We start from the raw sequence: 25,586 nt of genomic DNA on the forward strand, positions 1-25,586 counted from the left end.
TGAGGGCAACCGGGGCTGCTCCGCCTCACCTGCTGCATCCAGGACACCGGCTGGGCTCCGGAGCAGCCCTCGGCCAGCGAGGCAGGCAGGGCCCGGGGCTGGGGACCGGGACAGGGATGGGAATGCGGATGGGGATGGGGATCCGTCAGGGTCTCAACCCGGCATTTTCCCTCATGGAAACCTCCCTCAGGCAGCCGCGTGCCGGGAGGCCCCGCCCACTGGGGGGGTGGGACAGTGAGCGGTGCTCGCTCCCCATTGGCTGCTGGCGCTGCGGGCGGGGCGGGGCCACAATGCCAGGGTGGTTTGGGCGGGAAGGATCCTGAAGCTCATCCAGTGCCAACCCTGCCGTGGCAGGGACACTTTTCGCTATGGCAGGCTGCTCCAAACACTGTCCAGCCTGGCCTTGGACACTTCCAGGGATGGGGCAGCCACAGCTTCTCTGGGCACTCTGTGCCAGGGCCTCACAACCCTCAAAGTGGAACAATTTCTTCCTAATATCCAATCTAAACCTACTGTCTCTGTGATGCCATTCCTCCTTGTCCTCTCTTTCTTGTAGTCTCCCTTCAGGTACTGGAAGGCCACAGTTAGGTCATCGCTAAAGTTCTCTTCACCAGGCTGGAAAATCCCAATTTCCCAGCCTTTCCTCCCAACAGAGCTGTTCCATCCCTCTGATCATCCTGGTGCCTCCTCTGGACTTCCACAACACTTCCACATCCTTCCTGTACTGTAACCCTAGGGCTGGAGGCAGCTCTGCCGGTGGGGTCTCACCTGAGCGGGGCAGAGGTGCAGAATCCCCTACTCAAATGCTGCCCACAGTGCTTGAGGTAACAAACACGTCTGTAACCTTAACAGGGATTTATCACTGGACCTGGGGGTCTTAAGGTTGAACATGAAAACTGCATAAAGGTCAGAGAGACACATTGGGCATGGAAATGTACAGTTAAACAGATGTGTTAGCAAACGCACACATCTCAATTTGGGTTTTTCTGAAGTGGAAAAGAAGGCACATTAGTTATTTTTCTCTCAGTGATTTTGCATAGGCATTAGCCATAAAAGCAGACTTGGGTTTTGTTTGTACTGGAGACAAATCTGTCAGGCCATAAAGGACATTACAATAACTTTGCAGTACCGCTGATACTGTAGATAGGCCAAGTAGCCGGGTTTTGTTTTGCCAAGTACCAGTGCTGCATAACAGTAAACAGAATTAAGTTTTCCTGTGCTAAATAACATTTTTAACAGCCCAACACCTTGAGAAAGCTCTGCCTGATCTTAAAGCTGAACACTTTCTTTCTTTGGCATTTACCAGATACCATAAGAGCTGCTTGGTTCAATAATACTTATTTCCCTTTTTTTTTCTACCATTCCTGTGATCTTCACCAACTAGAGAGCAACAGTTCATGTTGCAGCTCTTTCCTGAGAGCTTGAGAAGACCACAGCTCCTCTGTGTGATACACAGAAGGGGCTGGGAATACGAGACTTACCACCACCAGAAAGTATTTGTAACTTAGTTGTAACTAACCTCTCCAGCTCCAACAGTTTTAGAAATAGTCTTGTACAAATTAACCATAGCTGGATTGTTTAAACTATAGGTGTAAAGCATCAGTTTTACAGAAGTAGGTCTCCCACTGCTCCTGCGAAGCATCTGGATTTTCTGTAAATTTCAAACGTAGTTTTGGAGAATTTAAATTTTCAAATCTTGCCTGTGAAGGCATTTCTTTATCCCCACATTATGCAAATGACAATTGCAGTTCATACCTTGTGTAGAATCTGTGACACATATTCAAATTATTGTGGATCTGTTGAGGCTGGACGGACCCTCTAGAGCTCATCTGGTCCAAACTCCTGCTCCAAGGGGCACCAGCAGGTTCCCTTGAGCTTTATCACAGCTGTTGCTGCAGGTGAAATGTAATTAAATGAAGGTGTTTGGAATAGAGAATCAGATTCCAGGAACATTCATGACAATTGCAATCCTGAAAGCAAGATTTCTCTAAGAACATTAAATTTCATATTTGTATCCTGTGAATTCCTTTATTTACTATTTCGAGCAAAGTGTGAATGGAATATCTAATTTCTTGGGAGCTACAGTTTCACTGGAAAGGAAACAGTTGTCAGTTTACATTCATTACATACATTATATTTCTGCATTCCTGGCTCTGCACTGCTCACCTGTGCATGTTCAGTACACAGGCTGGGCTCAGCTCTCCTTCCACTCCCAGGGGACCAGCTGACCTGTGGGGAAAAAGGGGATTTTCTGAGTTTTGCTTTCAGTTTGATGACACCAAACTCCCCTTGGGGCAAACAGAGCAGCAAGGTTTGAAGCTTCAGTGATTTCCTCGGTGCTCCCAGAGACAGGTGTATTTCAAACTGTATTTCAGCAGGGAAGGGGAAGTTATGCCACTCACATAGAGAAGCATTCCCAAAAAACATAGGCCTGGAGAACAGCGGGAAGGACATAGATCTAAATTAATATTATATAGATGGAAAATACTGTTTCTAATTTGAAGGCTGTTAGGTATGTGTCCAAATGTATTAAAAAAGTTCAATACTGAGAGTATGTGTTGCCTCTTTTTTAACTCTGAAATATATCAAGTGAAATATGTGAACTCTGAAATAAATCATTATCAAATTCTGAAATATGTCAATATACTGAATTTTTTGAGCATCTCTTCACAAAATATCTGAGATTTATAAGCAAAGGATGATACATCCACACAGTCATGTCTCCTTCTTCCCCCAAAATAAATTCATGTGGTTTTTATATACAAACATGCACCCTTTATGATTCTTTTCTGCCTGTCTCAGAAAACCCAATTAATGATACACCTTCAGAATAACTCTTTGTGCACACCAGTTTGCAAACTGAATATGAAAGACACTTTTATTTCTGTTCAGGTGTGAGCAGAGCAGTACATTTCACCCGCTTTCCACTGAAAGCTTCACACGTTACAGAGCTTCTGTGGCTTAGTGCAATAGTTTGTCCTGACCCTGTCACGGACACAGTCACTGTAGTCAGTGTTACACTTGCCACACTTGCAGCTCACAGCCACGGGGTAGGAGTAGTAGGGGATGGTGTGGTGGGGGCAGCCTGGGATCAGTGCTGTCCGGTACAGCATCTCTTTGTATGTGCACACATTCTGGGACAGGGCACTCTTGAGGAGCAGCTTCTTGCCGTTGCTGTCCTACAAAGAGAAGAGAAATCTGTTGTTTCACTGAAGCTCGATTCGTCAGGATCTTCCTGTGAAGTGCAGAGACCAAAACTCGCATACTGAGCCCGGCTCTGGCACTACCCAGTTTAGAGCTGTAAGTGTGCCAGGGCACCCTCCCCACACAGATGCATTCACCTTGTTTTTGTGGTTTAACTAATCCACTTGGCTCAGAGTGTTTCCAGTGCCTTGTGATCTCTGCCTAAGCTGGAGCTCAAAGGGCTGTGCTGAACAGCGAAGTTGTGTGCAGTGGTGTGGCTGCTGCAGAGCTGTCCCCACAGCCAGCTGGGATAGCAGCAGAAGTTACCTAAGTTATTTACATAATTTAAGAGTGACCCAATATAATCTGCTCCTCACATGTTCCATCCTGCCCTCACAAACTGCCCACAGAGGCCCTGCAGTGGCAGCAGCAGTCAGGTCTCTGCTGTGCCACTGGTGTTATCAACTTCATAGTTCCAGAGGCTTGGTATTTTTCATCCATACCTTTGCAAAAAGCTACCTTGAAAACATGATGATGGTGGTTTTTCTGTCTGTGACAAACTCCATTAGAGTTAAATAATTTTCACACTATTTTCTGGGAGAACAGGCCCTTGGTTTGCAGTGGTTACACAAACATCTGCCGAGAGCAGAGCAGCCCCTCCTACCCGAGTCATGCAGAATCCAGCGCAGATGGTGGTGTTGATGGCCAGGCAATAGGCACATTCCCGTTTCTCCACGTGGATTGTGTACTCGGAAGGAGCACAAAGTGAAGCTGCTTGTCCGAAAGTCAGGCCAAAGAGGAGAGACATCACAAAGAAGGGACTCATGCTGGGTGGGGAAGAACAAAGAAACAGAGCAAACCACAAGTAAAATGGGATGTGCCTTCCAGCCTTGTCCTCTGCATTCAACAGGAGCAGCCAGGACAGTCACAGGCTAGGAGTAATCTTAATGTTTCTAGCTACAGTCTAACAACTTTCCAATCTTAGACCTTTAATTGAAATAATACTGACCATTTAACAGAGAACAAGGGTAAAGAGACTATTAATAACATAGCACAAATTCACTTTCCCTCCATTAAAGCAAATTACATGGAACTTCTCACCAATGAATGATAAAATGCTGACACAGAACAAATAACAGAAGCTGAAAGATTTGAAAGTGTGACAAGAGAACATGAGCTCTAGAATTAACCAGAGATATTAAAATAATCTCACTGTTAAAAAATAATTTTCTAAAGGAAGCACCTTATAAAATGTTAAAGAGAGAAAAAGACAAGGCTGTGCACATCAGGCATAAAACTGGATTTTTCAATTTCAAGTGGCTTAGAGGCATGATGAAATGGGAACACTGCCAAGAATTAAATAATAGATTCAAGCAAATTACAATAAAGAACATCAGCAAAGGGTTCAACTCAATGAATCCTGCTTTATCTGTCTGTTGTGCTGACCTCGTTTCTCAGACCTGCAGGGGAATCCCAAGAACAAAGCCTTGATTAGCTCCAAGACAATTTCAGTAACTATTCTAGAGCCTCTAAACTACAAACTTGAAATGACTATGTCTACCAACGTCTGGACATCACTCTCTAGTCTCTTCCAGCTGCCAGTTTCCCATAGAAAAGCCATCCACTACACAGGCTGGTTTACCCTGTAGCTGCAACAACACCAGTCTGGAAAAACCAACCTCTTGTCAGCTGAATTCTTCCCTAATACAGGAACCTGATTCTGCCTTGAGCTGGGAGAGACAGTGACCCAGCACAAGATCTGTGTGTGCTTTATACTCTCCAGCCTAATTCCTGGCTGATCTTACTGTTTATATAATTGCATCTGAATTGCTGCTTTCTTATCACAAAGTCATCTATTGAAAATTCATACTGAACCACAAAGCAAATGTGATAGGAACAAACGTGTCCATAATATCCTAACCTGGAAACTGGAGCTGGAAATCTAATTATTTTAACAGTCATTCTCTCCTCAGGCTTTTAAACTAACCAGTGTTTTTAAAAAGTTGTTATTATTGATTAATTTAATCGCTCCATAGGACAGCAAGACCATGGCAGGAAGGCTGGCATGGATATGGAGTCCTACAGAATCACAGATGATAAATTTTACACCTGTGTTTTGCTAAGGTTTAATGAGCTCTGGTTCACTCTGTTTGCTCCTTACCAGGCAGGAACAGCTGGAAGATGTTGGCACAGGTTGCCCAAAGGAGCTGTGGCTGCCCTGTCCCTGGAAGTGTTCCAGGCTGGAGCAACATGGTCTAGTGAAAGGTGTCTCCATGGCAGGAGGTGGGATGGGATGACCTTGAAGGTTCCTTCCAACCCAAACCATTCTGGGACTCTCCAAGTCTGTGCAGTGCCCATGAAGCAGCAAATCTGAAATCAAACCAACTGTTCTGCAGCATCCTCAGGCACAGCCTGACTTACCTGCTCAAGCAAAACACACTCAGAAATTGTCTGGCTGGAACTCAGACGATGTTGAAGTAACAAGCAGTTCACTCAATACAAATTGATAGGGAAAAAAACTTCTACTAAACCACTCCTCACAGCACAATGAGAAGCAAAATTTTGAATCAACAGCAATGAAACAGATGTCCCCAGCTGGTGGAAAATACTCACTTTTGGGGGAGCAAGAGTGAGAAGGGGTCAACAAAGCCACTATTCCGTCAGCCTCTCCTTGAGCTCCCTGCCTGCAGCTCTAGGAACATGTGCCCTTCCAGGCAATCACCTAACTCCCATTCCGAATTTGATCTATGTCTTATGCAGGTCAGCCACACACCCATAAGATGAAAAAGTAAGTTTGAGGTGGTAAATGTGGTCCCTTTGAGCTTTTGGAGGAGTGATCCAGTCAGTCTCAATTGGTGTTTAGCTAATTCCTGAATAAGTGTTCTGTTCCTGTGGGTTTGGGCTGTTGTGCACAGGTCTGTCTCCTGGGCTAATTTTTCAGGGTTTTTTGGATAACATAATAGAGGTTTTGTTCTATTAAGACTAGCCAAATGTTTTCTGTTTTCATGGAATCATTAAATCAGGGTTAGTTTCTACCATATATTTTCTCAGGAATTAAATATAAGTTAATTAGATTTAAACCTCTTTCTGGCTTAGGGGCATGAGCAGAGTATTAATTGTACTCTCTGTAACATCTGTCCATCTCACTTAGCAACAGGAGTGTAACACTCACTTTGCTACTACTCCAGTATCTTATTCAGCTCTATATTTTTCTGACACATTTGAAATACAAAGACTCAGGTTCTCTCAGTATACACTACACAACCCATACACAGATAATGCATATGTGTATATATACACACTGTACATACACAAACACACTACATATATGTGTATGGGCTTGGTTGTTTAAAGCTTTAATCACAGAAAGGAGTGTTTGTTCTTGGGAAATATGAAAAGCATTTCAAAGGACACAAAGAACCTGAAAGGAAAAGAATGTAATTCATAAATCTAAAACCTGGAGAGGACAAAAAGCACTCCAAGTAAGAATTAAAACCCAGCATTCTTAAAGTAAAATTATCACATGTGACCCTTGCATGCACAGCTGATTGTTTCCTCTAAAGAATTCACAGCTTTAGGCAGCTGGAGCTGGATTTTTGTACCCTGGAGACCTCACAGTTGGATTTAAAGTGTCTCAACACACCCTACAAGAATAAAATCAGAGTGTGACATGTACTCTTTGCTGCCTCAAAGTGCCAATTTCTCTGAGTTGAAAAAAATGGGTGTAAGGAGAGGGTATTGAGATTAGGGTAAAAAAAAGGTTTAAGAATTTGCTTTAACAAGATTTAGGGAAATGTCTGCAAACACCAGTAGCAAATTATAACAAGGCTTGAAAGTCATAATGAAGATGAAAAAGAGAGTGCAACAATAAAAACTATACCAATAAAAAAAGGAAAACACATGTAAATAACTGTTAGAAGTGAGAAAATGCAGAAAACTTTTACAGGAAGCTGAAGAGTAGGAAATAAACTTTTGCCAGGCCAGAGGCCAATAATAAAGTCAGGGAACATTACAAGATGAAGACAAGCTGTTGATGCAGAGTAAGTGCAAAGGCTTCAGCAAGTACATGTGCATTTGAAAACATAGTGACTAAACAACCACTCACAGATTTGCAAAAAAAAATAAATCATATAAGGAATAAATATTTTAAACTCAACATGATTAGCAAGCTAATGCTCATTTCAACAAGTCTGGAATACTGAGGAGATTTCAAATAATTTTTAAAAAGTGCTAATACTATGACAATATTTAAGGAGAGAGTGTTGACCCAGGTAATTCTCCACCAGCCAGGTAAAATAACAGAAAATTGATACAGGATTTAAGCAATAAAGAATTAATGGAAGAAAACATAATTACTGATGTTACATAAATAGGTCATGCCACACAAACCCAATTTCATTGTTTGCAGTGATTACAAATTTGGTTGTTAAGGCAATTGCCCAGATGCAATGTCTTTGGTTCCATCTGTCCAGAGCCCCCTGTCAGGAAGGTTTAGAGCTGCCGGGCAAACCCAGTGTGGTGGATGCTGAATGCTGGGAATTATCAACCCCAGGAGCAGGCAGTATAATCTTAGCCGTGCCTTTATTCACCACAATGTTTTTACCCAGCCTCTGAACACCCTGCAGTGCACTACAGAAATACCTGACCAGCTATTGAGAATGAAAATTCATTTATCTGGAAGGGCAATAAATTAGCCTGAGTGGAGCTTGGGACTAATGTGACTGCTGCTTATCAGCTCAGCCCCATGCTGATATGGTCACAGAACCTCTTGGCTGCTGCCTTTCCCTTGCTGGCACCATTATCCTGCCCATCTAAAGAGCACCAGGGTGATATTCACATATCTTCAGTAATTTACACAAACCATCAAGCTGGTTAAAAACCTCCTGGATTGTCCTTCTGGCTATGACCACGGAGCTCATTCTCTACCGACCTCCCTGAGCACTTGATGGGAGTGAGATCCCACTCACTCTTGGATCCCATTCACTCCTGGAGTGAGAGCTCCAGGGAGCGGAAAGACAAAAGACTGGCAGGACAGCCAAGTCCAGCATCACAATCTGTAAGTGCCTGAGGCTTCTTCCCTAAAATCCTGATGCTTCTGGATCCATTTCTTTGTTTGCCCTCTTGCTGACCTGCAGAGACTCAGTGATAGAAATTTTAATGTTCTTTTATAGCCCAGCTTTGCAGCCCTGTTGTGGAAAAACCAGTTACACTGTTAATTATTTATCTTTAACCTTTCTGTTAACTACACCAATCCATTCCCTGACATCAGTGATTTTACACTTTCATTAAATGAAAGATGATGTGCTGATGTTCTACAGGAAGTGTTTCAAGTGATATCCGTAAACAGAATTTAGTAATTATAGAAATCTTGGGTTCATTCCCCAGGAGTCTCTGTCATGGGCCACAGAAAGGCAGTGCATACCAGAAGCTTATATGTAACAGTAATTTAATAGGATTCTCTGTCACTGACCAATGTCTAAAACAAAAGTAGGAACAATGAGAAGTTATCAGACATTATTCCCACTCACTGTGTCCCTGGTAGTGATACAACATGATGAAAACTGCGATCTCATGAGCAGGTTACTTACAGAGCAGGGCCACTCTTATTTCCATGAAATACAGAACTGTAGATAGCAAAGTAAAAACATGTCCACACTTGCAAACAACTGAGAATTGGAAGCTCTGCTGATGAAAAACAGACAAAACCAATCAGATTCTGAAAGATGAGTATTCTGGTGGAGGAATTATTTCCAACCCCATCCTGTTGCAGCCCTCCACTGATAAAAGGAAATAAGATCCTGATATGCTGCCATAGAAACAAGTGTTTTTGCCAGGTTTTGCATTTAAACAGCCTGTGGCTGCTGAATTTTCAAAGCTAATCTGCCTATTGCCAGTCTCTGTAACAGCCAGAAACACAGCTCTCATGTCTGAAATTTATAGATTCACAGTCTGCTCTTCTCTTTCTTTCCTAGGATTAGCTGGAGCATTTCCTATCAACCACAGATTAAAACAGCAAATCTCTTTGTTGCATATCATATGCCAGCAATCTCCATTTATGGTCTGAAAATACTTCATAATCCTATTTGCTGTTTGGCTCAGACGATAGAGCCCTTTGGATTTGGTTTCATTTCTTTGGAAAGTGCTAGATATTTCTGTTAGTCTGAGATACACAATCACTGTGCTGAGGGCAAAGTTAAAAAAATAAAACAACAACCAAACAACAAACCATCACCACCAGCAGCAAAGACAATCCAGGAGTCTTCTGCAATATTATCAAGGATGAATGAAGATATCAATGCAGGATCATAATGTGGCCTCCCAACAGGGAAGCCACTCTCAGATACCAACTGAAAATTAAAATGGCTGTAGGGAAGAAAAAGGGAAAGCTGGTTTTCCTCAGGAACTCTTCCTCTGCAAGATACTCCTGGTAGAAGCAAGGCACACTGCATTGAACTTGTCACTCCTGGGTGAGTCCTCACAGTGAGATTTCTTCAGATTTGTTCTTATTTTCCACATTTTATTTTGCACACTCTGCTCTTGCAGCTTTATACAACACAAATCTGTAAACACCACTGGAAAATGACTCTCAGTAGTGTCAAGTGACAATTACATGTCCCTGGAAGTGCCTGTACGTGCTTTCCCCATGCTGGAGTTTTAAATTCTGGCAGTGGTTCCATTCTTCTTGTTCAACTAAGATACAAAATGTGAGTTTTCTCAAGCTGTCAAAATAAGCCTGAGGTCTGGGTGGAAATACTTGTAATATTTGCATCAAGTTTTGTCACTGTTCTAGAACTGCATTCATGACAGAGTAGGTCCCAACCCACACTGTCACTACAAGGTGTTGTGCATTTAACACCAAACAAAACAGACCAAAGAGAGATTTTGGGATCCCTTGCTGGGGAAAGGCCTCTCTTTACACAGGACCACCACAAAGTATGAGACTCTTGCTGAATGTCTCAGTATTATGCATTATAGTTGTAAGTTAACTATAAGTTCTGGGTAACAACAGGAATTGAAACATTCATTTAAAAAGTTCACCTTCTGAGTAAACCCCTAACACCGTGTAGTAATGAAATAAAAGGCTGATAATTTTTAAACTTCTTGTGCTTAATAAAACCACAATGGACAAATTATACCAATTTGTCGTTTGAATATTTTATGAGAGCACCAAGACAAGCATTAGAATATTAAAACTTGACCATATTAAAAAATTTTAAAGAATGTGCAAGTTAAATTTTTATTTTAATTTTACCTGTATCAGTGATTTTGCCTCTGTACAGGGACAGAATGGCAAATTAAAATCATCATCTGGGCATTTGTTAAACCCCTGCACAAACTTAAAAGATAGTTTCTTATGGGTAGATTTGTAAAGAAGGATTGTAAAATCCAGAAGAAAAAGAAAAAGTACAGCTAATGTGAAAATAGGATTTTTCATTAATAAATTGACTGCCTGCAATTTTCAAAATTACCAAAGTTGGTAATGGCTTTGGAACTCTCTTGCTTGCTTTGTACTTCACAGTGGCTTTTCAAACCACTGGTGTTTTGTAGTTTGGTTTATAGACTGTGGCCAGAGTGGGAGGTTTTGATGGTGAGAACTCATCAGCTGCTGCCTGTCTGTGCACAGGTGCATGGTAAAGGATTCAGGAAGCAAAAGGTTTCTGTAAAGTCCAGTAGTTGATATTTATTTTTTGCTTTACTCCCATGGGTAGTTCTAAACCACATCTGATTACGTTTTAACATCAAAATGCCATTTTACAAGGTTTCCAAGTCACAGAAAATAGCATAAATAGCGTAACTCATCTCCTGTCAGTATTTCACATTTGAATCTAAACAAATTCAATAAGGAACCTCAACATGAAAAAATAACTTGTTGAATTCATATAACTCAGTGCGGTGACAGAACATTTTCACTGCACATTTGGTCTGGTGTAAGCAGGACTTCAAAGCTACTGCAAGCATCCAACTGGGGCACTGCTCACTGCTGAGCTACCCACATCAAATGTGGATTTATCACCAGTGATGTTCAATTACAACACAGAGCAGATGATCGAGAAGATTATTCCCTTCAGTCTTGACAGAGAATAAGAGCGGAAGTCTTTGAAATTAAAGTGGAAGGCGTTCCCTCCAGCACCAATCTTGGCAGCCTGCAGAGAATGAGTTCAGCGAATTGCACACAGACACAGAGCCATGGGGTGGGGTGGGTTGGAAGGGACCTTGAAGCTGATCCAGTTGCACCTCCTGCCGTGGTCAGGGTTACCTTCCACTATCCCAGTTTGCTCCGAGTAGGGTCCAACCTGGCCTTGGACACTCCCCGGGACGGGGCAGGATGTGTGTGCTCGGGTCGGGACTCTGCCCGGGGGCTCCCAGCAGTGTCCCCTGTCCCTGCACGGGCTGTCCCATGGCTCGCAGCCCAGCCCGGGGGCGGCGGTGGCACCATTGACCTGACAGAGCCCCGCGGCCCGAGCTCTCGCCGGGCTTTGGCCGCGGGCCCTGCCGGAGCTCAGGCGCGGCGGCACAAGCGGTTTAAACGGGTTTTCTTTCTCCGTGAGCCCGCAAAGCGGTGGCAGCGACACCGACACCTGGCACCGGTACTGGTACCGACACCGACACCAGCAGCGACAATCGGCACCGGCACCGATATCGACACCAGCACTGACACCGGCACCGAGAGTGGCACCCAAACCGATATCAGCAGCGGCACTGACCCTGGTACCGACACCAACACATGTACCGACACCGCCATCGCCTCCAGCACCGTCACCGACACCGGCACCTCACGGCGGCCTCTGAGGGAGAGCGAAAAGGGCGGGAAACGACGGCGCGCGCCCGAGGCGGGAAGGGGCGCGCGGGCCGGCGGCGTTGGCGCCGCCTAGTGGAGGTCCCAGAGGTCTCGCAGCGGCGCGGCCAGGCGAGGGTCCCGCGCGCGCAGCGCCCCCGCGTGGGCATGGCGCAGCGAGCGCAGCTCCGTGAGGCGCCCCAGCAGCCGCGCGAAGCGCTGCGGGTCCCGCGGGTGCTGCAGCTTCGAGTGCTTGTACAGGATCCCCAGCAGCGGCTCCTGCAGCTCCTCCACGTGGCGCTTGTCCCTCAGCAGCGGGCGGTCTGCGGGAGAGCGGCGGCGCGGACAGCGCGGTCACCGGGAGGCTCAGGCGCCGCCGCCCCTCAGGGTTCGGTCGGCGCCGCCGGCCCTGAGGGGACAAGTAGGAGCTCCCCCGGGGCAAGTGACAGCTCGTTGTCACCTTGCCAGCTTACCTGAAAAGAACACGGTTGTAGCTACGAGCAGAGCGTATTCGGTCTCAGTCACCTTGAGTTCCCCCATGGTTCTGTAGAAGTAGAACAGGGCGGTGATGAACTCCTCGGTTATGCCTTGAAATGGAAAAAACCAACATTTTTTGTTTAAAAAAAAACCGAAAAACAAAAACGTGCAGAGTAATGGGGATGTTATTTCAGTACAGAAACAGTCGCAAATCATCTTTGCCTGAAGGGTGGTAGGAGACCCTCCCTGGAGCAGCTGCAAGGAGGCTGAGGAGGTCATGAGGGCACTGGGGCATCTTCTCTCATGAGGAAATGGTGAATGGTTGGACTCCGTGATCTCAGAGGTCTTTTCCAGGCTAAGTGATTCCATGGTTCTGTGAAAGATTGAGGGAGCTGGGGCTGTTCAGCCTCTAAAGAGATGCTGAGAGGGGCCCTCATCCCTGTCTGTGTCTGTCTGTGCCTGTCTGTCCCTGTCTGTCCCTGTCTGTCCCTGTCTGTCCCTGTCTCCAGGGAGGGCTCCGAGGAGGGCCCAGCACAAGAGGAATGAGCATTGCATGAAATAGTTAACAAACTTAGTGAAAACAATGCTAATTTCTAAAATAATAACAAAAGTTGTATTACAGTTATACTGTGGAATTTTGCAGATGGATTGATAGAACTCAAGGCTTTATTTTGGGATATATGCAAACATGAACGCCACCTTTTCCTGCCATGAGGATGTAATGTCAGCATATACCAGAGCAGCTCAAGGGAGAGGAGAGGAGAGGGAAAGAGAAGAGAGGGGAAGAGAAGAGAGGGGAAGAGAAGAGAAGAGAAGAGAAGAGAAGAGAAGAGAGGAGAGAGAGGAGGAAATTAGCTGGAGTGGTGGCCATAGGGACAGTGTAGTTCGGGGTAATTAAAATTAGGGCCAGTAAAGCAAAAGATTCACAGTATTTTGATTCTGAGGCCTTCGTTACCTGTGGTAGTAGTAGAAGTTGGACTCTCTTCACTATGACACATTTCCATGGAATAAATGTTGGTTTTATCAAGGTTTTGAACGTGACAACACATCCCATGATTAGAAAGTCTTACATGACCTGGAACAAGACAGATGACAGTTCCCAGTCAAGCTTATAGTGATCTTAAATATTTGTCTATATCCCTGCTGAAAATGTGTGAATTTTTCCCAGACCCACGCAGGTATAAAATCCTTTTTGGCATCTGGCACCAAATTCTTTGGTTGCATTATTGTTGATCTCTTGTGTTAAACTTGACACAAAATGTAATTCATAATTAATATAGTTGATATTATCCACCCACCCCACAATGGTGTAAGTCAAGTATTTCAAACCTACTTTCTCTGGTTGATGGCTGGCACTCGCTCATTCTTTGGTTGTAAATTTGGGCTGATCTCAAGAACATCGCCTCCACTGTGGACCCTTTCAGCAGAGCAATCTGGTCCTCACTGGCTAAACTCTCAAATCCTGCAGAGAAAGATGCATGTTCAGAATCAAGGAAGGCTGGGGCTGCCTTTGAGCCCCCAACATGAGGTGAAAAAATGATATTTTTTTCAATAAATGCCTTTACTGGAAAAGAGGAGTCATAGTTAAGTGAGGTATGTGCCAAAGACTTGGGATCTTTCTTGCTAGTTCACAGGTTAGACAATAAAATAGGAAAAAAAGAAAAGAGAGGGGGCAGTTTTCAGTGTTTAAAGATTCACAGAAGATAAAAGTAAAAATTTTGGGACTAAGCAAGATTTTATCAAAACCTTCCTAATATCTGATAAATATCACATGGCCAAACACCTGATAAATTTTCTATATTGCTTAGTGACTGTGGATATTCCCCTTATCCATCATTACATTACTTTCTTTTTAGAAATTGTGTTCATCTTTTGACAGCTACTTGTCTGCACTTGTAATTCAAGAGCAAAGGAACTTGAGTGATTTTTTCTTAACCCTGATCAAAGCAGGATGTGTAACACAAGAAAACAAACAGCTCAGCCCTTCCTTCAGCCCTGTCACACAGTGGTGCTAAATCACATCAAATACCTGGTGATTGACCTTTGTCAGTGAGTTTTACAATGAAAAAATTATCACCCTTCCCTGTCAAATGTTACTTTGTCGACTTTACACTGAAATGCAGTGAGTTTAATTGCATGTTCCCTTGTTCTTTATGACAGCAAAATATGAATAAGAGCAGCTGGTTAGTCCCTTCTGTGTTGCCTTTTCCTTTGAAGGAACATCTGTTTTTTCCTTTGATGATTATGATAAATTGCAAACTGCACTGGACTTCAGAGAATGTGATGAAATAGTAATTCCTTCAAGGTGGTATTTTGATGTCCACCTGCTTCCAGAAACTGTGGCTACTCCACGTAAGAAATGGAGAAGAAATCTAATCATAACAAGGTTTTGAAGTGAAAAGTTTTGAAGGGAAAGCTTCAAAAGGTTGTCCTTTTGACAAGTAAATGGCAAGTTAGAAGTAAAAATAATCAGTTGAAAGGCTTTTCTGAAAGCTTGTATTTTCCTCAGGTTCATGCCACCAGTATGGTTTGGTCCCTCTAATATTCACCAGAGGAAGAAACTTACCTGGCAGTCTTTTTGTGAAATCCACCAACACTTGGACATGGACAACAGCTGTCTCAGAGAGACGGAGAAAACTTTCCTCAGGACTTGCAGTTTCCTGTAGCTGCAGGACAGAGCATTTGGACATTGGATATAGCCAAGATACAGGAGAATAATAATTTAGCAATGGATGCTGGGTGTGCTGGATACCTACAAACTTCTTGGCTTCCTCAAGGGGAATTGTGTATTTTTGGTGTGCTGCTACAATGTGGTCAAGGAGCTGATGTTCCCCTGGAGTAAGTTCCATCTTCTCTGGGATCTGTTAAAAAAATAAACCGATCAAGTGACAGTGACTTGGGGTAAGAATAAACGATAAAAAGAGATATTTTAAATAGAAAAATATCCCACTTTTCCAGATCTTGTTGTAGATGATACTTGCTTACTATTCAGTCCCTCATCTTCCAGCTTTATGTTGCAAAGGAAACTGCTCTTCTGCTTGAAATTCTTCCTGAGTCGCTTTGACTTGCACTGGACTTCAGTCAGCAAACCTGTGAGGTGTGGAAGTGGCCATCAATGTGTGTATCCTCAGCTAACTGCAGTTTGAAATCATCACTTTTATTACAGATAACTCCAGCCTTGCATCACAGAAGTCATCACCTATAAGGAACTATGTTTCCTAGAGAATGTGGCCATGTGTCACTGATCAGCTGAGCTGATGTTCAGTAGCCACCAAAGGCCTGATGGTCTCCAGTCATCTTTGTACTTGTGGCTCTGTGACACACAGGCATCAGAATTTTTTATTTAATTTTTCCCCCCAAACTCCAAAGCCCATCTGATCTGCTCAGTGCTGTCCTGACAAGGTTTGGGATATTTAGCTTCTCTTGTTAGTGCTTTATTCTTGTAATGTCTTTCAACAACAATTGTGTTAAGGTGAGGAGATATTTCCCAAGCATTGCTGCCTTCTGCATGTGAAGATGCTACAGATGCTACAGTCTCCAAAGTTAGTTTTCCTACAGCCAGATGAAGTTTAGACCAGGATCACTGGGAAGGAATTGACTTTAGAAAAGGTTTTATCAGAGTGGATTAATAAAGGAGCACTTACATTCTGCCAGCATTCCCACAGCTTTGCACTTCTTGAGGCGACACTCCTGGCACTTCCTCCTCATGTACATGTCCATCTCACAGTGCCCCCCACTCTTGCAGCGATACACAGCGTTCTTGGTGATGCTGCGCCGGAAAAACCCTGGGAACAGCACCAGGTTATGGTTGGAGAGATCTAAGGAGCTTCATCTCAGAGTGACTTAAAAGTGTCTTTCAGGTTTGTTTGGTTGGGGTTTTGGAAATGGAAGCATTACTTTGATTTTAAATTTGCTTTTAAAAAACATCATTATATCCGGTTCTTTCTGACTAATATTAATTGCTGTTTTCCTTATATAGAATGATAAAATCAGAGAACATCCTGAGCTGGAGGGGCCCCACAGAGATCATCAAGTCCAACCTTTGGCCCTGCACAGACAATGTCACCCTGTGCATCCCTGGCAGTGCTGTCCAAACACTCCTGGAGCTCTGGCAGCCTCAGGCTGTGCCCATTCCCTGGGCAGTGCCCAGCACCCTCTGGGGGAAGAACATTTTCCTGATATCCAACCTAACCCTCCCCTGACAGCTCCAGCCCTTCCCTCTGGTCCTGTCACTGCTCACAGTGCAGAGATTGGTGCCTGTCCATCATGAAACAGCTCCCATATAAACAAGTTAATATATAATTAGCAATTGTTTTTATTCAATTTTTATAACAAGTAAAATTTATAGCACTAAAATAAATCTCTAATAAATGTTCATGAGAAAACCAGCACCTGCTTCCACTGACACTATTCCAGTGTGTCATCAATGCAAAACTGAGGTGCTTGAAGTGCTCATATTAAATACAGACTGTGAAGGCTTTTCTTCAAAAAATGTTATACAAATCTGGAGTAAGGATGTTAGATAAGGAATAAATTAAAAGCTTCTGTAGAAACACCAGCTGAAAACCCAACCAAATCTGTTTGGCTCAATCAGAGCAGTGGAAGGTTGCTCTGAGGCCCTCTCCATGCTCACCTTTGCATCCCTCGCAGGTCAGTGCGTTGTAGTGATACCCTGAAGCTTTGTCCCCACACACCACACACAGCTCCTCCTGCCCCTTCAGCCTCACCGAGTGGTTCAGCCTGGGCCTCTTGAAGCCCTGGTAGCCTCCATCCTCCACGTGGGGAGCCAGGAAGGGACCTTTGCTGAGCTCACAGCTGCTGCCAACACAGGGCCCTTCGCTGTATGGGGGATCCAGGCTGTAGGAGCCGTACGGGGATGGAGCAGGCTGGGACTGCAGAGCTGGAACTGGGACTGCTGAGTACTGGCAGTAAGGGGCAGCCTGGAAATCTGGGTCCTGCAGCTGGTAGTTGATGTGCTCTGGTAAAACATCTGAGACGGGGAAAATCGAAAGGGGAATAAAAGCCTGGACAATAGCCCGACATCAGCTGCTCCAAACTTTGAAAATATTTTAGAGGAACACATTTTCAAAGGGGCAGCCTGACACATTCTATTTAAATGTGTTACCTGTAATGTTCTTAAGTAAAATCTTAAATGTAGCAAAAATGGCTCAGTAATTTTTTGAGCAATATCATGTGGGTGCCACTGGATTAGTGTTAGTAGATAACTGAACATCACTTGCCAGCTGATGGCACAGCAGCCTTTAGATCTTTCACTTAAAGGTTGTTTTTACCTGTCAAATATATTCCCTAAATTATTTTTTAATGAATGAAGTGTTTGTTACTGATACCTCTCTCAGACATCATTTTGAAAATCTTGCACAAGGGTCTGAGGAAAATGGTGTAGAAATTAGAGAGTACTAAAAATTACTGTGACAGGAGTCTTGAACTGCAGAGGAGTGAAAAGCAGACTTGTTTTATTTAGTATTTTCTCACACACGTGTCTTTATTGTTATGAAATTTTGGTTTAGTAAAATGTAGGTACAGAATTACAAAGAGAGTCTCTTCCTGCCTTTCTGTCTGTTGAGTTTTAATTTTATCCAGCCTCCCTTAAATACACACAGCTATACCAAAGAAAGCCTGTGCAACGTGCATCATGTTTCATTCTTCCTTTGGGATTATTAAGACCTCTATAAAAACAAATTGGAAATAATTTTTAAAACAGTTTGGTGGTTTTTTCCTTTTAGCAGGCTTTGGGTCCTGCCATTAGTCTTCCAGAATCAAATTAGTTATTGGAATTATAGCTACATAAGATACAGAATAGGCATTTTCTATTTATAATGTATCTGGAATATTGTAACAAAACCTGTGTCTTCTCCATACAAGTCAAAGGGAGAGAGCACTGGGAATGTTGCTATGGAATGCTCAGTCAGAATAATCACATCATGCACGAAAGTCTGTATGAGCTAAAAGATTTTAATACGCTTTCAGTACGAGCTTGGTAAGAGCTTTCAAGTGCTTTAAAGATAAACTAAATGGAAGAAAAAAAATAGAAATTCCCACTGGTGTTCATCTCCCCGTATTTCCAGAGGATAAAACTTGCTTTACTCACCGTAGTACTGGATGGGCTCGGGAAGGCCATACCCATCGGGGACAGTGACAAACGTGTTGGCCATGTTCTGCTCCCAGCTGCACTGCTTCATTCACCCTGCTGGGGATCAGCCTTTAAATGGCAACCTGGAGAAAGGGGACATGTAGAGGAAAATCCCATGGGAAAGAACTGCTTGGAAGGTTTAGACACAGAGCTAAAAACCAGAAAACTCCAGAATATGGGAGAGTTTTTGGATCATAAGAAAATCAGATGTCTCTGCAAAGTCACATAGTGCCCTCAGCAAGGTTACAAAATGTTTGAGTGTCTTAATATTACAGATTCAGGGTAAAATCCTTTCCTAAATTTCCGAGTTATAGTTAGAAATTTTATTGCTCTGAGTTTTACGCAAAACTGTGGGTTGGAATTGGACTAATCACTGGTAAATTCTCGAGTTCAGGAAAATTAAAAGGAGCTTCACTGCACAGAAGAAACTTGCTTTGGGCATGAGTTAGAGCATTTGCTCTGGTGTGGGTGTGGGGCTGTCCTGTTTGTGAGGAAAAAAAAAAAGGGCTTTTAATGAGTTCATTCACTTTTTATGCAGATTTGAAGCAAGGAAAATAACATCAAACGGCCAGCATGGAATATATGTTCTTCCCCATGTAAGTACACATTTATGCAGTAAAATCAACTTTGATTTGTTTAAACACTGCCTGAATTAAATTTAAGACCCTGTGTTCCTTTAACAGTGTAAAGTATGCAGTGAAGACCAAAATATTGATTTCCTACAGGATGCGTTGCTTCTAAAGAGCTTTCCACTGTCCCCTGGTCGTTGAGGGGGCCTGGCTGGATTCATTGACATTCCCAATAAAACAGCGACACAGTGAGAAGATCTGCTGTGCTTGGAGTTCAAAACTAACCTAATTTTTCAGTAATTTGAATTATAAATTCAAATCTAGAGGGAAGTTCTGAAAAACTGTGCTCTAAAAACTTTTTTAAAAGTTTTAGGGGAAAAAAAAGTCCATATGGACAGTGGCATGAGCTCAGCTTGTGTTTATATACATAGAGAAAACCTCTGGTATTGCTTAGAATTGAGAGGCAACAGAGTAGCCAGAGTTAGAGGAGTGAGTAGGAATATTTTCCTTGCCTCCTTGTCCCTCTGCATGTCTGGGATATGGCACAGGTTAAATCTTTACTGAGCCTGATGCCCACTGAGCAAGGGCTGTATGAGACAATTTGCCCATGAACCACTCACAGGCTTTCCCTGAGCAGACAAAGGATAGAAAAGATGAAAAAGGCATGGAAGTATTTGGAAAATACAGCAAATCAAACTCCTACTCTGCAATGGGATTCTCTGCAGAATTTACAGCAAGTTGGGTTTAAAGACCTTTCCTGAAGGACTCCCATGGTGGGGTTTGTGCTATACCTGCACCTTGCTGAGACAATGAATGGACTATTCCAGGGAATCTGAAGTCCTGACTGGAAAACACACACATCCCTTCTCCCAGACTGGACAGAGCTTTGGGGCTGACCACTTTCGCTTCGTGTTGTCAGCAGAAGGTGAAAGGATGCAGTGAGGCTGGAATGCTGGGGGTTTGTTATCTCTGCTAGTAAATATTTGTTGGAGAGCAAAATGAGTCACTGAATCATGAGCTCTTATCAGTTAGATCAATTTGGCCTGGGCAAAGTCTACATTTTTTCCCAAAAATGTGTGTTTGCTAAAGAAATGCGTTTCTGAATTCCACTGGTTTATTTAAATAAAAGGCATAATTGAATAGTAGATTAAAAAAATTACACTGATCCAGCTTAATAAAGTCAGGGAGCATGAAGCACCAGATGTAAGGTGGTCACTTGCTTAAATGTTCAAAATCTTGGAAGCAGATTTTCCTTAGGCAAAGTTTCCTCAGCTTAGGTGTTGTATGAGAACGGATTTATCTCTTCTTACTGACTTTTGTGGCTTATAACAGTGACCAGTTGCAACCAAAAAATTTCCAGTTTAGACTGAGACTTTGTAAACAGAAGATCTTAATTTAAGAGGATGTTAGAACAGCAGTAAATCCAGTTTCCATTGAGGAATGCTCTACTGTCTTAGAATAAGACTTATGCACGAACATTAAGAGTTTCATTTTCTGACGTTTGAGAATTTAGTGTTGACAAGCTTGTTCTTTTGATAAAACAAAGCATTGGGCTTTTTAAAGCAAAAAAAGAGGAAAAAAGAAAAAAGAAGAAAGAACAGAATAAGAGAATAAGATATGCAAGGAAGGAACTTCATTTCCTAGGTCAGGCAAGTTTTGATTATTTACGAGTGACTGTGAGAGTCGCATGTTCCAACCTTTGCTTCACCCCGGTGAGTGAGGCAGCAGCAGGGAGTCCTCCTCCAAACTGCAGCAATCCCTGGGACTCTGTGATCCATGTACTGCTCTCCCCGAGGTTCTGTAGCCATCCCAAAGCCCTCACACCTCATGGGAGTGAGCCATGACCTGCAGGACATTCCCCAGCCCACACAGACACAAACTAACCCTCTGCCAGGCAGGGCAATTCTGCACGTGAAGCTGCTGACAGAACGTACCACACATGCCCAGGTGGAATGTCCAAAACAACAACTGGGACAAAGTTGAAATAAGTTTGGAGCAACAGGTTCAGATGTTTGGGGCAGTTGCAGTCATGCCATTCCCAAAACAAAATGTTTTGTGCTCGTTTTTCTCTTTTCTGTGTATTCCACAGGATATAACCAAGCGTTTGTGCCTGAGTGCTTTAAAAGGAAGCAAAAATCCAAATACATTCCCAGAGATGATACATAAAGGTCTTTAGCCTAAAAAGTGGCAATAACTGAAAACAAAAGATGAACTTTTTGATGACTTATTTTGAGAATCTCAAGCAGTACACACATAGGGTGGAAGTCTTCATTCCTCAGTCACACACGCTGAGCTGACACAAAATGTCATCTGCGTAAAGCGCACAATGTTCCTGGTTTTCCTTCTTTTCCTGGACATTTGCACGTGTGAAATCCTGACCAGGTGGGGGTAATGGTGTTTTTTGGAAGAGGTGACCTACACTCAAGGTGACTTAAGCACATTTGAAAATGTGCTTTTACAGGCTTGGTTTTGCCAGTGCTCATCTTCTCAACTACAAACGTTCACTACAAACCTGAACTTGTTGATTCAAGGGGTTGATTATCACCTAATGCAGAAATTTAGTTCTTAGTCCCAACTGAAAGATTTGACAATTTATCAGAAATGGAATTCTCTAAGGAAAAAAAAGCCATTGATTGATAAAAGTAGAGTAGAACCATAAATAGAATGTACACATTCAGACTAGAATCTGAACGGTACATCTATTTATTGCTATTTATGGTGAAAAATGTGGGGTTTATCATTTTTATTACTATAAAACTCCGTATCGCAAAGCAACATATCATCAACTTATCAAATTTATTGAGATACAAAACATCCTTCATGGAGCAGAGGCACAGGGAGCCCTTTCAGAGGTCAATACTGACAGTGCTTTAGCTGCTATCGTAAATATTTTGACAGTTGAGTCATGGGGAAATTTCTTGTTTACAGGGAATTTTAGGAACTCGAGCTGAAGGTCTTCACCATGTATGTAGCACACCTTGGGGCACGTTAGTGGTCACGTAGTGGAACTCAGAGCACATTTCAGGCTCGGGTTTAATCACTGTACTTTGCGTGCTGCTGGAAGGCAAAGCTTATTTTTTTTTTACTTTGGGAAAATTTAAACCAAAAATGGAAAATAAAATGTAACTGAGCATAATCAGTGCCAAGTAGGTGTGATGCCAGCTGATCTATTCAATTTCATTCAAGCAATTCAGTAATCCCTGCTTAATTAAAGAATGATTTTGCAGGGGAAATTGTAGGATCACTTGATTGATCCTGTATGCAGCTTAAATGCATTATTAAGGGTTTTTCTGTTTCTCATGGTTTTAATGTGCCAAATAGTTTCCCAAAGCTACTCTTTGAAGAAACTCCACTTTTCTTCTCATTAAATGCGTTCCTTTCTGGTCATATAATAACCATAATAGCAACTGGCTTATTTCATCAATTGGTTCAATTATCTTGACATTTTCCTTTGGAATTGTTACTCCATGAATAATTATTTCAAAGGCATAATTTTTATACATTGTAAAATGAGAGGTTAGAGGTTGTTTGAAACTCACAGTTTTCCAGGGACTTTTGGGAAGGGAAACAAATAATTGAATTTAAAAGTTGTTTTTCTTCACTCTGTGTGTCAATGAAGTACTGTTGGAACAAATCCTTGGCAGCAGAATACGAAATTTAAAAGTGCATGTTTTCTGTTCTCATTTAGTCAGATATTTAAAAATAAAGAAAAAATAAAAGGAGGTAAAGAAGCAAAAAGCCCAGTGCCTGGAATATTTTCACATGGCAAATTGATGTATGTCTTGAGCACCAATTTCTAACAGCAGAGTATGCAGAGAAGGAAATGAAATACTCACGGTGGCTGCAGGGAGCTGCTCTGTCCCAGCGCAGAGTCCGTGGGGCTGCAGCGCCGACCCAGCTCTGCTGCAGCTGGAGCAAGCAGGCCTTTCCCTATTTATCAGTTTGTGTGCACAGCCAGGCTCCAGACACTCGGCAGAGCAACGCTTCGGCTCCGAGACACGAACTTCCCACACAGCTCCTCTGGGGTCGGAGCAAGGGCAGCTGCGAGCCCACATAAATCAAATCACAACTGGGTCATCAGGGACAGAGGCCATGGGGACCCTCACGTCACTGCTTCCCAGAGTCCTCCCTGGCCCAGGACAAATATTCTGCTTTCTCGCTAGAATTAAAGTTCTCCCGTTTTGATTGCTTCACGTTGACACGTCAGGGTGGTGATGGACAATGTTCAATTCCCAAGCGGGGAAAATATTGCAGTAGTATTATTTGGAGATATTTACATGATGTAATAATTTAATTTGGAAAGGCTGGATTGGGCCAGGATCTCTGAACACCAAACTCACCTTTGTGTGTTTGTCCTGATGTTCTGATCCAGACATCCCCGTGGTGATGCAGCACATTAAGTTCATTGGTAACTTCAGTGAACTTAAGTTCATGTTACAGTTAATTCAGCAAAATTTCATTCTTAAAAGCCCAAGTATTTCCATTATTAATAACTTCTTCTAATTTCACGTTTTCATTGTTTCCTAGGTAGATGTGACCTGTTGGAGAGGGAATTTTCTTGTTAGGTATCTTGCTGCTCCAGTGCTCCCAGCAGGCTGCAAGTCTCCTCACTCCAAGAGGAGCTCACCTGCCTTCTGTGTAAGGGCAGCTCTCCATTCACCTCAGGAAAAACTGGTTCTGTTTAATACTGTGTGGAATTAAATGGCAAAAGGAAAAAAATCCTGTTGGATATCTCAGAGCAAATCCCCTTAAAACAGTCTTTGGGACAGAAGGTTTTCATGGATACACAGCAAACTGACATTGCCCTTCAAAGGAGGGACATATTGATACTCCATGGGCTCCAGAGAAGAGCAGTCCTAAGGCTGCTTATTTCCATGTGCCATGGCACCATTTAGGAATCTGTCCTTGGACTGGAATGGTTGAGTCTTTCAAGAACAAACAGCATTGACTGACAGATGTTACTTGAGCGTATTATGGGGTTTTCTATGTTTTTAGATATCCTGAATTGATCATGTGTGGTGATGGGAGGCTGAAATGCAGAGATAATGCAGTAGAGACAAAGACAATGATCTTGTAAGCTTAATTATGGTCAGCACTTGTCTTTCTGGTAAAAGCAGCCTCATACAGAAACTTGTGAAGTTGTCAAAAAACTTCAATAATAAAGCTGAAGGTTTTACAATTGATAAAACAAATATTTTTTTCATAGCAGTCTCTCTTTCACAATATCCCATTGGCTTCTTCATCCAGCCTTTCTCATGAAAGTTGGAAAAACAAGCAGAAGTTTGTGAAATATTGTGGTTAGCTTTTAAATGCTACTGACTTTTATTTTTAGCATTTTTCCTGATAGAAGCCACCTTACTGATAAACTGTTCAAATTAGCTGTGGGATGTGGCTATTTAGAGCCTGTTTATTCCAGGGAACTTAAGCCTGAAGCCCAGGTTTTTAAAAGCTATCAAAAGTCCATTCTGCTCAGTTTATAAAGCCTCATGGATTCAGGGTAAATTCAGTTTCTAAAATCAGTTTATAAATAAGTATATAAAACTTAGTTGTAGTAGAAATGAACTGCAGTAATTATTAGCCCATGGTTAATAACTCTAACTGCCATGCTGTAGTAATGAAACTATTTTGCATAGTCATGCAGTGATTCAGACCAGGTGACTGGCTAAATACATATATTTATGTAAATACAGATATTTACATTATTTTAACAAATCACTCTTCCTTTTCAAATTACGAATTTTGTTCCTATTCAAAGCTTAGCATGACAAAAATGGGAGACTTGAGGGCACACTTGAGTCACCTAAAATATTGCTGCAAAGAAGAGGAAAATAAACTTTTTTCCATGCTTGTAAATAATCAAAACCCAGAAAGGTTTTTTAGGAGTAATGGAGATTTAAATTACAAACTAGAGAAAGCAATTACTGTGGTAAAAATAGCCTTGCAGTGAGTCCCTTGTACAATCTTCCCCACTGAATGTTTTGATGATCAGTTTGGGCAACCAGATAGAACTTAAGAATTGTTTTTTCTGAGTTATTTTGGTTTGTAAACGAGGACTTTTTGTAAAGGACTTTTAAGCTCTCTTCCAGCTCTGTTTTCTGTTATTTTTCTATACATACATCAATTTTGTTAAACACTGATGAAATCTCTGATCAGTAACATGCCCAGAGCCACTTCAGTGACAAAGGAAATAATTCCAGACTCCAAGCTTGCTTTACTAGTGGTAAGTAAACAAAGTGTCACTCACAGATACAGCCTGAAAATAGGAGCTGAACAAGTTCATGCCATGAGCCAACATCCAGAAGTGGCACTGAAGTGGGGAATAAGGGACACATGTGTTTTCCATAGCAAACCAGCAGATTTGGGGACAGCAGCCTGACCTGGACACTGCTGCAGCACTTGTAGCCTCATTGCCACCAGTGCAAACTGGGAG

The 25,586-nt window shown here is 42.6% G+C and overlaps 2 protein-coding genes and 2 long non-coding RNA genes across 8 annotated transcripts in view; 1 reads left to right on the forward strand and 3 right to left on the reverse strand.

Annotated features, from left to right (window-relative positions):
* LOC146426924 (uncharacterized) overlaps positions 1–362 on the reverse strand; it is a 62,118-nt gene extending 61,756 nt beyond the window's left edge. For all 3 annotated transcript variants that reach the window (XR_014856593.1, XR_014856592.1, XR_014856594.1), the window contains exon 1: positions 30–362. This is a non-coding gene — a long non-coding RNA (uncharacterized LOC146426924). The remainder of the gene's footprint in view (positions 1–29) is intronic.
* A 2,135-nt stretch (positions 363–2,497) lies between these two features.
* On the reverse strand, positions 2,498–5,947 carry TSHB (thyroid stimulating hormone subunit beta). 2 transcript variants are annotated; one of them, XM_085082942.1, is made up of 3 exons: positions 5,345–5,947; positions 3,848–4,010; positions 2,498–3,179 (listed from the first exon to the last, which is right to left on the reverse strand). In XM_085082942.1, exons 1-3 carry the CDS (start codon positions 5,539–5,541, stop codon positions 2,937–2,939), a joined length of 603 nt encoding a protein of 200 aa, XP_084939068.1. In that variant the 5' UTR covers positions 5,542–5,947; the 3' UTR covers positions 2,498–2,936. The 2 variants fall into 2 exon arrangements, with proteins under 2 accessions (XP_084939068.1, XP_084939069.1); XM_085082943.1 differs by having other exon boundaries at positions 3,848–5,947.
* A 4,891-nt stretch (positions 5,948–10,838) lies between these two features.
* Positions 10,839–23,082, reverse strand: LOC146426927 (bile acid receptor-like). 2 transcript variants are annotated; one of them, XM_085082934.1, is made up of 11 exons: positions 22,993–23,082; positions 18,546–18,670; positions 17,070–17,426; positions 16,081–16,221; positions 15,387–15,526; positions 15,193–15,297; positions 15,003–15,102; positions 13,770–13,898; positions 13,392–13,511; positions 12,433–12,546; positions 10,839–12,282 (listed from the first exon to the last, which is right to left on the reverse strand). In XM_085082934.1, exons 2-11 carry the CDS (start codon positions 18,634–18,636, stop codon positions 12,053–12,055), a joined length of 1,527 nt encoding a protein of 508 aa, XP_084939060.1. In that variant the 5' UTR covers positions 18,637–18,670; positions 22,993–23,082; the 3' UTR covers positions 10,839–12,052. The 2 variants fall into 2 exon arrangements, with proteins under 2 accessions (XP_084939060.1, XP_084939061.1); XM_085082935.1 differs by lacking the exon at positions 22,993–23,082 and adding an exon at positions 20,854–20,983.
* Positions 12,175–20,856, forward strand: LOC146426928 (uncharacterized). The gene is made up of 3 exons (XR_014856591.1): positions 12,175–12,312; positions 19,126–19,183; positions 19,271–20,856. It is a non-coding gene; the product is annotated as an uncharacterized LOC146426928 (long non-coding RNA).
* Positions 23,083–25,586: the final 2,504 nt, after the last annotated feature.

This window comes from Lichenostomus cassidix, chromosome 26, assembly GCF_008360975.1.
Source record: "Lichenostomus cassidix isolate B80296 chromosome 26, HeHo_3.0, whole genome shotgun sequence".
NCBI lineage: Eukaryota > Metazoa > Chordata > Aves > Passeriformes > Meliphagidae > Lichenostomus > Lichenostomus cassidix.